General features: G+C 40.8%; 1 protein-coding gene across 2 annotated transcripts in view; it reads right to left on the reverse strand.

Moving 5' to 3' along the window:
* Positions 1 to 12,397, reverse strand: part of NOC3L (NOC3 like DNA replication regulator) — an 85,282-nt gene that overhangs the window by 28,413 nt on the left and 44,472 nt on the right. For both annotated transcript variants that reach the window (XM_030203043.1, XM_030203042.1), the window contains 2 exons: positions 9,606 to 9,734; positions 1,212 to 1,343 (listed from right to left, as the gene is read on the reverse strand). In XM_030203043.1, coding sequence (XP_030058903.1) covers positions 1,212 to 1,343; positions 9,606 to 9,734 — 261 coding nt within the window. The remainder of the gene's footprint in view (positions 1 to 1,211; positions 1,344 to 9,605; positions 9,735 to 12,397) is intronic.

The following is a 12,397-nucleotide window of genomic DNA, read 5'->3' on the forward strand; positions in this document are numbered from 1 at the left end:
GCCAGAGCTCAGTTCCATTTTATGTTCCTCAATTGTCTGTCCCTTAACTAAAAAAAAAAAAAAGATTGATGACGACGTGCTGGTGGCAGGAGCTCCAAGCGTTATTATGTAGGCAGTTACAACATTACCCTTGTACGAGGCAGCTCAGATGGGAAAGGAGAGGAATACACATGTACGTTTACCTTCGCACATTCCCAAAGTAGTTATTTGAATGGTGGAGGAAGCCAATAAGGTACGTGGTTTTGCAATTTCAAAATTAATGTACTATTTTTCATGGAAATGGTACCTGCAGAAAAAGCTGGTGCATCTCTCTACAGGTAGTTGTTTCCTGGGTAATTTTGAAAGTGCTGGTACTACTATACTTTTTTGGGAATTGGTGCAAAACCCATTTAAGAAAGTACCAGAGCAAACACTCTGCACCTGCATTAGATTTTAAAAAGAAAGTGAATACATAGTTCAGCTTTGAGAGCTGGGCAAAGCAAATGGGACATTTACTCAGTGTAGACAAGTAGAAAAAGTGTATCATTCAATTATCCTACTACAGACATTACTGAAAACCATTCAGCAGAACCCTCTTGACTGTTGTACATGTATATAGGCACAGATTTATTTCATGGAAATATTGCTTGCAGAAACTATTTGTGTGACAAATACAGAGATGGCAATCTGCAAATGCTTAATAGCAAACAAATGAAGCAGATCCAGAGATAGTATATAAAAAGGGGATTTAGTAAACAGTGCCCAATGTGATCATGTTTTGACTGTATTCAGTCTCTGAATTATTACAAGTGTAATGAATCCTTCTTTGAATATATTGGCTGAATTTAGTCTACAAAAAAATGCTTTTTTTGTAGGTTCTGGAACACAGAAGTGACTAAATTCTACAAGCTAATCTTTGTGGCAAACAGAAAAACCAAAGGACCTGACACACAAAATCAAATCTCCCAGAACACATTAACTCACCCAATCAAAGAAAACATCACAAATCGTTATGCTGAGATAAATTACAGGCAAATAGTACAGTTTTTGTCTGCTACCACCAGGTGGTAGCACAACATATAAAAAAAAAGCCTGAGCATGCTGAACACTGAAAATGCAGAATAGCAGTGTAACATGCATCACTGTGAATATAGCAAAGTAATCAGTTTCGTTATCAGTGCAATACGCAAGGAACATTAGAGAAAGACAAATGAGAAGACCACACATCATACCTTTCTCTGCATTCTTGACAGATTTTTCCTCTTTTCCTTAAATGTCATAAACGTTTTCTTGACAGTAATGTCTTCGGTGTCCTTCTTTACTTCCACTTCCTTAATTCTGAGATGAAGTAAAACTTTCAACACCTAAGTTTAAAAGTAAGGAAACAAAACAAATTTTCCATACAATTTTGGCAAAATGAGGTGCTCCTGTAACCCAAGGACAGAGGCTGCCTCCTGCCTTGTTAATAAGTGCCAGCCTATAATGCAATGGATGCAGGTGTTCCACTCATCATATAACACCAGAAGCAAATCCCCAGCCTCTCTATTGGGTAAAAACTCCCGCAGCATCAGAAGTCCCCTAATTTTACAAATGAGACAGGCACTCAACATATGAAGAAAATAATTGTTGTCTAGCCAGTAATAAGAAGTAATGGGAAAGTTTCACTATTGCTAACTTTACCCGATTCTGCGATGTCCTAAAAATTCAGTTTTGTCAAACAGCTCAGTTTTGAGGCCCTAAAGAATCATGTGTGGCTTTCAAGCCACAGGCAGAGTGCCAACAGCCTAACAAAAAGATGAACTCCCACTTGTCTGGAGGTTTATTTAGCAGAACATCAGGCTCAGCTCACAAGGAATGTTGGTTTACTGGTCTTTAAATCCTAGAACTATTCCAGTACAAAAGTGTAAAAAAGAAAAATTGGAAATCATGATAATTACTGAGCTAAGGATACAGGTAATAGGTAAGAGACACAAAAAATAGATTAATAGGTTCTTTACTGCCGGAAGAACTGGGGTCTAATTTAGCTTACTTGATCAATTAAAAAAAAAAAAGAAGCCCTCTGTATCTCAACAAATATTTGTGACAGAAGAACCAGTCAGTGTGAGGTAACCATTACCACTGTAGCACCCAACTTACAATACCTACCCTCAAAGGTAGAAAAGAAGACTTAACATATTCATATTCCACATGGTCAGAATAAGAAAATAAAGCAGTACTGAACAGGGCTAGAAAAATTATGAGTGCCAGGTCCCCAGTGAAAGACATATACAGGGCCCAGACCTGAGAAAAGGGGGAGGGATTTTAGATTTAGCTCATGACTTGTTCAGTTGTATTTCAAAGCACATTAGATTCAGATACTGTAAGTATTTTCTGTCCCTGGAGGGCTTACAACCTAAGTTGGTACCTGAGAAGTTCCTCTCCAATAATGAGTGGAGTGGAACGGGTAGACGTGAAGTGTCTGTTTACGCTTTCCAAAAATACTAGGACTAGGGGGCATGCAATGAAGCTACAAAGAAGTAAATTTAAAATGAATCGGAGAAAATCTTTCACTCAACGTGTAATTAAACTCTGGAATTTGTTGCCAGAGAATGTGGTAAAGGCAGTTAGCTTAGCAGAGTTTAAAAAAGGTTTGGACAGCTTCCTAAAAGAAAAGTTCATAGACCGTTATTAAATTGGACTTGGGGAAAATATTTCTGGAATAAGCAGCACAAAATTTTATTATACTTTTTTTGGGATCTTGCCAGGTATTTGTGATCTGGATTGGCCACTGTTGGAAACAGGATTCTGGGCTTGATGGACCCTTGGTCTGTCCCAGTATGGCAATACTTATGTAGGCAATTGAGAGTTAAGCGACATGCCCAAGATCACGAGAAGTAATAGGATTTGAACTGGATTTTCTGCTTCTCAGCCTGCTACTCTAACATTAGGCTAAAGGAGGTTACAGTGACTGACTCTTTCCTCCAGTTCACAGCCATGAAGAGGAATTTTGACTGCAGGTGAGGAGAGGTAGTTCCCATGACAGCTACTAATTGGGCTGTAGAAGAGAGTGTGAAAAGAAAGGGAAAGTTAGAGCAAAGAAAGAAGTGCAAATAAAGGAGAAGCAGTAAAAGTGGAAAACCCCAAAATAAAATAAAGTATAAGGAGTAAACAAGCCAAAAAATAAGTTTCTCTGTAGCCAAAATATTTATGGCTTGCATAGATTATGTATCTGCTATTTCACCTCCCTCTCCTACTACTTACTACTACGTATCATTTCTATAGCGCTACTAGACGTACGCAGCGCTATACAATTGAACATGAAGAGAGAGTCCCTGCCCTCCCCACATTTAGCTCCATCGTCTCCTTCTTGATCCTCCTTATACTCTACTAAGGATTTCTAGATTCAAATTGTGAGTCTCTATCATTTCTTAGTGTGGCTACTATCTCCATTATGTGAACATTCTAGATTCTTTTATACCACGTTGACAGGGTTGGCATGCTCTGCTGCTACCATGTTGCTGCAATGTTGCATCATGCCACCACTAAACCCTGAGTTACCAATGAGTCATTGTTCTCCATCTATGTCATCCTCTGTGAGTCCCACCATGGCCTTTTAATGAGATTTGCTGCATTTCACTCTGGAGCATTTTCCAGTACCTGCTCATCTCTCACACACTTGCTGTGTGAGGGGTTAGATATCTCCTATATAGCAGCTCACAACTATTTTCCATTCCTGCTGCAGTTACTGATGTTTTCCCCATTCTTCCTACAACAAACTACTACGCCTTATCTAATTTCTTTCATCTTCCCTCTCCCTTGTTAATATAAGACTGGAGTTTTCACTGTTCTTGCCAATAAGCCATAACTCTTCCTTTGTTGCATGGATAGAAAAGAGTAGTGTTTAAAAGATGGCAGGAAAAGGAGTGGACAGTAAAAAGGTAAAATATCTACCTTTCAGGAACTTTAAGAGGAATTGGATTTGCCAAAATTCTACGCTTTCTTACTAATTTGTCACTAGGGCCCCTATCTACTAGGTTTAGTACGACAGACTTTGTGACAGACAAATGAGAAAGTTGATATCCCTTGCTAAGCATTAGTAAAATAGTATAAGTTTCCAATCTAGGACCAAAATTTAAATCATATTTATTAGGAAAGTGGCAAGGCCGTAAGCAATTTTTAAAGTTCAGGTTTAAAACCTGAACAGTTACCATGTAACGCTGCATATACTACTTCCATGTAGGGCCGATTTTGTCCATCCACCAACATCCCACTTTAGGATAATCACCATGACTACCACTAAGTAAGAAAAACCATAAAAAAAGAGCGGGAGGTCCCCGGAGAAAAGCAAAAATTTGGTTGCTTTGCTCAAAGCATCTCCCGCCCTTTGCCAGCTCTTTATGAGACGCTAGGAGCTACACAAGAGTCTTGTGTACCTCTTAGCGTCTCAAAAAGAGCCGGAAAAGGGTGGGAAATGCATCACCACTTAATGGCACTCTGCTTCTCCAGCCATTATGTTGGCTCAGCTACCAAGGAAATTTCCAGCAGTCCTTGGGAGTTTAATAATGCAAGGCCGTGAGCAACAGGCTTCAGCAAGGAAAGATGAAATTGACACAAACCTGCGATTTTTAAAGTTCAGGTTTAAAAGCTGAACAGTACCAAGTAATGCTGCATATACTACTTCCATGTAGGGCTGGTTTTGTCCAAATTTGTACATCCACCAAGAGCCCTTCAGGATAATCGCCATGACTACCACTAAGTAAGAAAAACTATAAAAATAGTATAAATTGAGTGGGAGGCCCCCGGAGCAAAGCAAAAATTTGGGCCACTTTACATAAAGCATCACATGACATCCAGGACCAAAATTTAATACAATTACTCTTTCCCTGTCTCAGTCCCCTCTTCTTCTCCTCCCTAGACAATCACATCTACTTACAAACCTATTGATATTGTATATATATTTACACTTCCCACACAACTCCTTAATAGTTCACAGCCTGAATGCTGCTCAGCCATTACCGATCCAAGCATAAAAGTTCACAAAGCTTCACTTTAGATAAATTGGGGCTGATATTCAGTCTGCGGGAGGCAGCCCACATAAGTGCTGCGGTGAGCACTGACCCAGGATACTCAATACCGGGCCGTTTCTGGTGACCGGCATTGAATATCCATTTTTTTTATTTGGCTGGCTCTAACTTAACCAGCTAAGTGAATATTCAGCGCTAGCTGGTTAAGTCTATAGCAGGCAAAGATAGGACTGCTATTTATGACGTGCTGCTTAACGCAGCCGGCCAGAGCTTGAATATACACGATATAGTCGGTTAGCCACTACGTGCTAACCAATATTCAGCAGTGATGACTGGCTATCTCCCACTGAATATTAGTGGTAATTTGCATTATATTTAAACCTGTGCCTGAAATGTTTAGCGATGCTTAACTTTATCCTTTTAAAAAATCATATTTCATACTACATTCATTTAACCCATGTCGGATGCACTTAAGCTCTAGTTACACATTATTTTGCTTTTTGAAAATATGGTGTTTTGCATTTTATCTGGATGCGATTCTCACTATATTGTGTTTAGTTAATTGCAATCTTGTGGTATGCATGGTTCTCTTTTTCACTTTTACCTCTTCCTTTTGATAGGAGATATATACACAATTAGGAACCTGCCTTGACAGTGTTCCTTTCTTATGTTTTTTGATATACTATTTGGGTAAGACAGGCATAATTGTACCTTCACTGTCTTTCTCTCACTAGACAGCATGCCTAGGATTGGTTTCCTTCACAATGTATTGGTTTTTACACCATAATTTATTTAATGATCCCTATATTATTCACATCCGTATTCCCTTGACAATTATATAGGGTCTTGCTCATCCACATATCACCAGGAATTACTTTCACTATACACAACTCTCTACTCACAGGTTTGATTCGGAATTTGATTTGCAATATTTCATTGCACATATTGATATGCATGTGTTCTTTTATAAAAAAAACTAGTGGAACCCAGCCTGTTTCCTCAACAATGAAATGGGCCCTAGGAAGGCTCTCTTTAAGCGATTTTTTTGTCTCTCCCTTGCCCTCCATGTGCAGCGATTCGCCTCTTCCCTGCCCTCCCATCCGTGTCCCGCGATTCTCTTCTCTCCTGTCCTCTCCTCCCATCCATTGATTCTGCTTTGCTCTCCCCTCGATGTGCCGCAATTCTCTCTTCCTTTGTACCTCATCGTTTTCTGGCTGGCCTCCCTTCCGTTGGTAACATCCTGACGTCAGCTCGCATCCAGCGTTCCCTTCCCTCTCACTGTTCTGCCCTCTGACGTCATTACGTTTTGATGCGAGGGCGGGGCAGTGAGGGGGAATGGAACGCTGGAGGCTGGCTGACGTCATGAGATGTTATGAACCCAGGCAACCAGACAGCGTTGGAGTGTTGGAGGTGCAAATTATTATATGGGGTATTTTTAATTGCTTTTATATCTTAATGTACATAAGTACACAAGTAATTCCACAATGGGAAAAGACCAAGGGTCCATCGAGCCCAGTATCCTGTCCACGACAGCGGCCAATCCAGGCCAAGGGCACCTGGCAAGCTTCCCAAATGTACAAACATTCTATACATGTTATTCCCGGAATTGTGGATTTTTCCCAAGTCCATTTAGTAGTGGTTTATGGACTTGTCCTTTAGGAAACCGTCTAACCCCTTTTTAAACTCTGCCAAGCTAACCGCCTTCACCACATTCTCCGGCAACGAATTCGAGTTTAATTATGCGTTGGGTGAAGAAAAATTCTCCCTAATTTGTTTTAAATTTACTACACTGTAGTTTCATCACATGCCCCCTAGTCCTAGTATTTTTGGAAAGCGTGAACAGGTGCTTCACACATCCACCTGTTCCACTCCACTCATTATTTTATATACCTCTATCATGTCTCCTCTCAGGCGTCTCTTCTCCAAGCTGAAAAGCCCAAGCCTCCTTAGTCTTTCTTCATAGGGAAGTCGTCCCATCCCCGCTATCATTTTAGTCGCCCTTCGCTGCACCTTTTCCAATTCTACTATATCTTTCTTGAGATGTGGCAACCAGAATTGAACACAATATTCAAGGTGCGGTCACACCATGGAGCGATACAACGGCATTATAACATCCTCACACCTGTTTTACATACCTTTCCTAATAATACCCAACATTCTATTTGCTTTCCTAGCTGCAGCAGCACACTGAGCAGAAGGTTTCAGTGTATTATCGACGACGACACCCAGATCCCTTTCTTGTTCCGTAACTCCTAACGTAGAACCTTGCATGACGTAGCTATAATTCGGGTTCTTTTTTCCCCACATGCATCACACCTTGCACTTGCTCACATTAAACGTCATCTACCATTTAGCCGTCCAGTCTCCCAGTCTCGTAAGGTCCTTCTGTAATTTTTCACAATCCTGTCGCGAGTTAACGACTTTGAATAACTTTGTGTCATCAGCAAATTTAATTACCTCGCTAGTTACTCCCATCTCTAAATCATTTATAAATATATTAAAAAGCAGCGGTCCTAGCACAGACCCCTGAGGAACCCCACTAACTACCCTTCTCCATTGTGAATACTGCCCATTTAACCCCACTCTCTGTTTCCTATCCTTCAACCAGTTTTTAATCCACAATAGGACATTTCCTCCTATCCCATGATCCTCCAATTTCCACTGTAGCCTTTCATGAGGTACCTTGTCAAACGCCTTTTGAAAATCCAGATACACAATATCAACCGGCTCCCCTTTGTCCACATGTTTGTTTACTTCTTCAAAGAATTGAAGTAAATTGGTCAGGCAAGATTTCCTCACACAAAAGCCGTGCTGACTTGGTCTCAGTAATCCATGTCCTCGGATGTGCTCTGTAATTTTGTTTTTGAAAATAGCCTCTACCATTTTCCCCGGCATCGACGCCAGACTCACCTGTCTATAATTTCCCGGATCTCCCCTGGAACCTTTTTTAAAAATGGGCGTTACATTGGCCACCCTCCAATCTTCCGGTACCACGCTCGATTTTAAGGATAAATTGCATATCACTAACAGTGAGGCAAGCTCATTTTTCAGTTCTATCAGTACTCTAGGATGAATACCATCCGGTCCAGGAGATTTGCTGAACTGCCCCATTACATCCTCCAGGTTTACTGTGAAGTCAGTAAGTTTCTCCGACTCGTCCGCTTTTCCGACACCAGTATCCCACCCAAATCTTCCTCAGTGAAGACCGAAGCAAAGAATTCATTCAATCGCTCCGCTACGTCTTTATCTTCCTTGATCGCCCCTTTTACCCCTCGGTCATCCAGCGGCCCAACCAATTCTTTTGCCGGTTTCCTGCTTTTAATATACTGAAAAATTTTTTTGCTACGTTTTTTCACCTCTAATGCTACCTTTTTTTCGGAATCCCTCTTGGCTTTCTTTATCTGCGCCTTACATTTGCTTTGACACTCCTTATGCTGCTTCTTGTTATTTTCAGACGGTTCCTTCTTCCATTTTCTGAAGGCGTTTCTTTTAGCTCTAATAGCTTCCTTCACCTCACGTTTCAACCATGCCGGCTGTCTTTTGGACTTTCCTCTTTCTTTTCTAATTCGCGGAATATGTTTGGCCTGGGCCTCCAGGATGGTATTTTTGAACAGTGTCCATGCCTGTTGTACAGTTTTTACCCTCTCAGTTGCCCCCCTAAGTTTTTTTTTTAACCGTTCTTCTCATTTTATCATAGTCTCCTTTTTTAAAGTTAAACGCTAACGTATTTGACTTCCTGTATATAGTTACTTCAAGGTTGATATCAAAACTGATCATATTATGACCACTGTTATCAAGCAGCCCCAGTACCATGTATAAATTTATATGTATGTTTCATTTATTAATAGACCTCTGAGGAAGGCGTTTTTACGCCGAAACACAGCCCGTGTCAGGTCTTTCAGAAATAAAGGACTCCTGTTGTGTCAGTCTTGAAGGCCCAACTGTGCTTCTTTCTTTGATTGTCTGTACTTGTGTACTGTTCTACCCTCTCTCTTGCCACTTTGGTAATTTAACTGGCCAGGAGCCATTTGTGGCCGATTAAATAGCGTTGAATATTGGGGAGACTGCCTTTAAAAGAAGAAAAAAAATCTAATCATAAATGCATGTGATAGATGTTAAGGTTTCAGCCTTTGCCATTTACACAATTGATGCTACTGCTCTCAAGTTTCAAACTTGGGCTAATGCAACCCATTTCAGTGTCTGTACTAATTAGAGATACTTCTCCACTAAATGCATGCTTTAGTGGGCTGCACTGTTACGCAGCTACATATGGTTCCAATTTGATTTTCGTTCTGCTATGCTCCAATTCAACTCACAATTCAAGTTCTTTTTCCTTGAGATGAAGACTTAATTCAAGTCATTCTGCCTACTTCCTACTTTCCAATTCAACCCACAATTCAAGTCCTTTTTCCTTGAGATGAAGACTTAATTCAAGTCATTCTGCCTACTTCCCACTTTCCAATTCAACCCACAATTCAGGTCATTCTGCCTATTTCCCACTTTAAATCAAAACATTTAGAAACAAAAATTCTAGCCAATTTTTTCCTTTTTAGAAGCCATACAACAAAAGTAGACATTTCTCTCATTCTCCAAGTGTAGTAGAAAATGGAAAAAAAAAATTACCTCAGGGCGGACGTTGTAATTTCTGCTCTTCACAAGGCCAGAAATTACCTTAACAGCACACAGGGAAGAATGGCCTAGTTTATCTTGTTTAAAGAGCTTCTTCACTGCCTCACAACACATTTCAGATACCTGGAAAGATAATATAGTGCATGAAAAACAGTTACTGTGACAAATTTATGATGCATAAATTTAACCAGCAGGCTACACATTGTTTCCTGACTGCATGGCTGTGCTGTGTCATAAGACATGATGCTTTACACAGAACTCCTGCAACCCCCACTTTCCACTTATTCAAATGGACAATATAGGTCCAGAACATCCTGCTGCTCTCTGAAAATAAATCAGCATTAATTTATTTTGAAATCTGTTTATTCAACATTTACGTAACATGTACATAATTGAGCATTTAAAGAATTTCACATAATAAAGGATATGAGACTTGATATACCCCCTTTGATGTTTTTTTTGCAACTACATTCAAAGCGGTTTACATATATTCAGGCATAGGAGCCAACTTTTCAAAATTATTGGGGGTGCTAAGCCCAGTGCAAATAACCCTTCCCTGGACATATACAAGGAAATTCTCAATATTGGGGGTACTCAAGCACCCCCAGAGTTGGCTCCTATGTATTCAGGTACTTATTTTGTACCAGGGGCAATGGAGGGTAAAGTGACTTGCCCAGAGTCACAAGGAGCTGCAGTACGAATCAAACTCAGTTCCCTAGGATCAAAGTCCACTGCACTAACCACTAGGCTACTGCTCTACTCCAATATAAAAATCTTCTGTGCTCCATTTTCTACCTAATTCTAGATTCAGGTTTTCAAAGACCTAGACAGGGGTCCTCAAATCCAGTCCTCGATGTCCACAATCCAACTTGATTTTCAGGATTTCCACAATGAACAGGTATGAGATCTATTTGCATGCAATGGAAGAAGTGAATGCAAATAGATCTCAGAATTCTTGTATCCCACTGTTATCCAAACACAAAATTTGGTTCAACGTGGTTTACAAATTACATTCTGGTTAACAGTTACAGTATTGGTTTACATTTTACAGTTTGGCTGGGACATATAGGGGTGGTTTACTATTACAGTTTACATTTTGATTGGGTCTTATAGTAAATGGTTTATGATTAATTATCGGAATGGACCAATAGCTAGAGTATTTACTGTAGAGTTTTTTTTTTTTTTAATTTATGGAAGTCTTTATTGAACATTGGTAATACAGTACAGAAAATACTCAGCTCAACTTAACACATAATAGAACAGATGTCTAAAATTTAGCGCAGAGTACCTTCTTGAACAGATATTTAGATCAATTATCCATGTCAATTCAAATACTAATGTCACTTCAGAACATTTTTAATTTTATTATTGAAGTTCCTCCATATTTTGCCTATCCCTCTATCCCCACAGAACCCTCCCTTCTAACCCTAAACCCTCCCCTCCCTTTGACCCCCTCACTAATCTTCTACCTTTCATCCAGTACACACACACAAAAAGGGTTTCCAAGCCTTTTCCCACTTAGGCAAGGATTTTCTTTTAATAGCTGTTAGTCTCTCCATCTCACAGATATATCACACCTTCGTAACCCAGTTCACAAATGAGGGAACCCGCACCACTTTCCACTGCTGAGCCAAGTTAATGTGAGCAGCGTGTAGAGACCCCCTTACCAGGGCCCACTGACTGGCTGTAAGACCCTCCGGTCTCAGGCCCAGGACAAAAATCAAAGGATGCCACTGCACAGATCTTCCCATCCAGGCCTGAAGCCGTGACCGCACACTTTTCCAATATGCCTACGTCTTGGGGCAGGTCCACCAAATGTGCCCCATGGTTCCCACTCCTCCACAATTTCTCCAACAATCTTTCGATACATTAGCATACATGTGGTGTAACCTTATCGGCGTAAGGTATCATCTATAAAATATTTTAATAGCATTTTCCTTCACGGCTACCACCCGAGAGGATTTCAAGATCGTCCTCTCAAGCCTCAGCCATTCTACCTCTGACAAAGTGAAATTTAATTCCTGTTCCCACCGCTTCCAGTGCAAAGTGTATGGCTTGAGACGGGCCACCAAGAATTCATACAAGTAAGTGATCATTCCTCGCGTAGACCTTGTGTCTACACACACCTCTTCTAGGGGGTGTATCTCTCTTTTCATACATTCTACATAGATTGGTCCCTGCAGGAAGTGCTGTAGTTGTATGCAGACATACCTGTCCTCAGACCTAAGCCCGTAATCCTCTACTAATCTGTCAAAGGGTATCATGTCTGTCCCCACATGCATCTCCTGCACATATCTAGCCCTACTTCAGTCCACCTGCAAAATGTGGTGTTCCCCACTCCCGGGCCAAACATCGGATTGTCCACTATGAGCGCCAAACCGGACACAGGGGGCTGGCACTCCTCAAACATAAGATCCCAGTAGTGGAATGTAGCCTGTACCGTAGGTGGGAATTTATCTACTTGTCCTCTATGTTTACCAGGTAACCACATTAAATGTCCTAGTGTACGGGACCCGACCAATGCTTGTTCAATGTGCACCCATGTTTTATGGTCTTCCTTTCGAAACCATTCCACTGCTGCTCTCGACTGTGCAGCACAATAATACCAATCCAGGTTGGGAACCCCCAAGCCCCCTTCCCGCTTGCTTTTGTATAGTAACACTCGCGGTAAACGTGGTCTTTTGTTATTCCAGATAAAATGAACTAGACTATCCTGCAATCCCGACAAAAACGTTCTGGGCAGTCGCAGTGGAAGTACCTGGAACAACTATAAGAGCCCAGGCAAA

This window comes from Microcaecilia unicolor, chromosome 5, assembly GCF_901765095.1.
Source record: "Microcaecilia unicolor chromosome 5, aMicUni1.1, whole genome shotgun sequence".
NCBI classification, from domain to species: domain Eukaryota; kingdom Metazoa; phylum Chordata; class Amphibia; order Gymnophiona; family Siphonopidae; genus Microcaecilia; species Microcaecilia unicolor.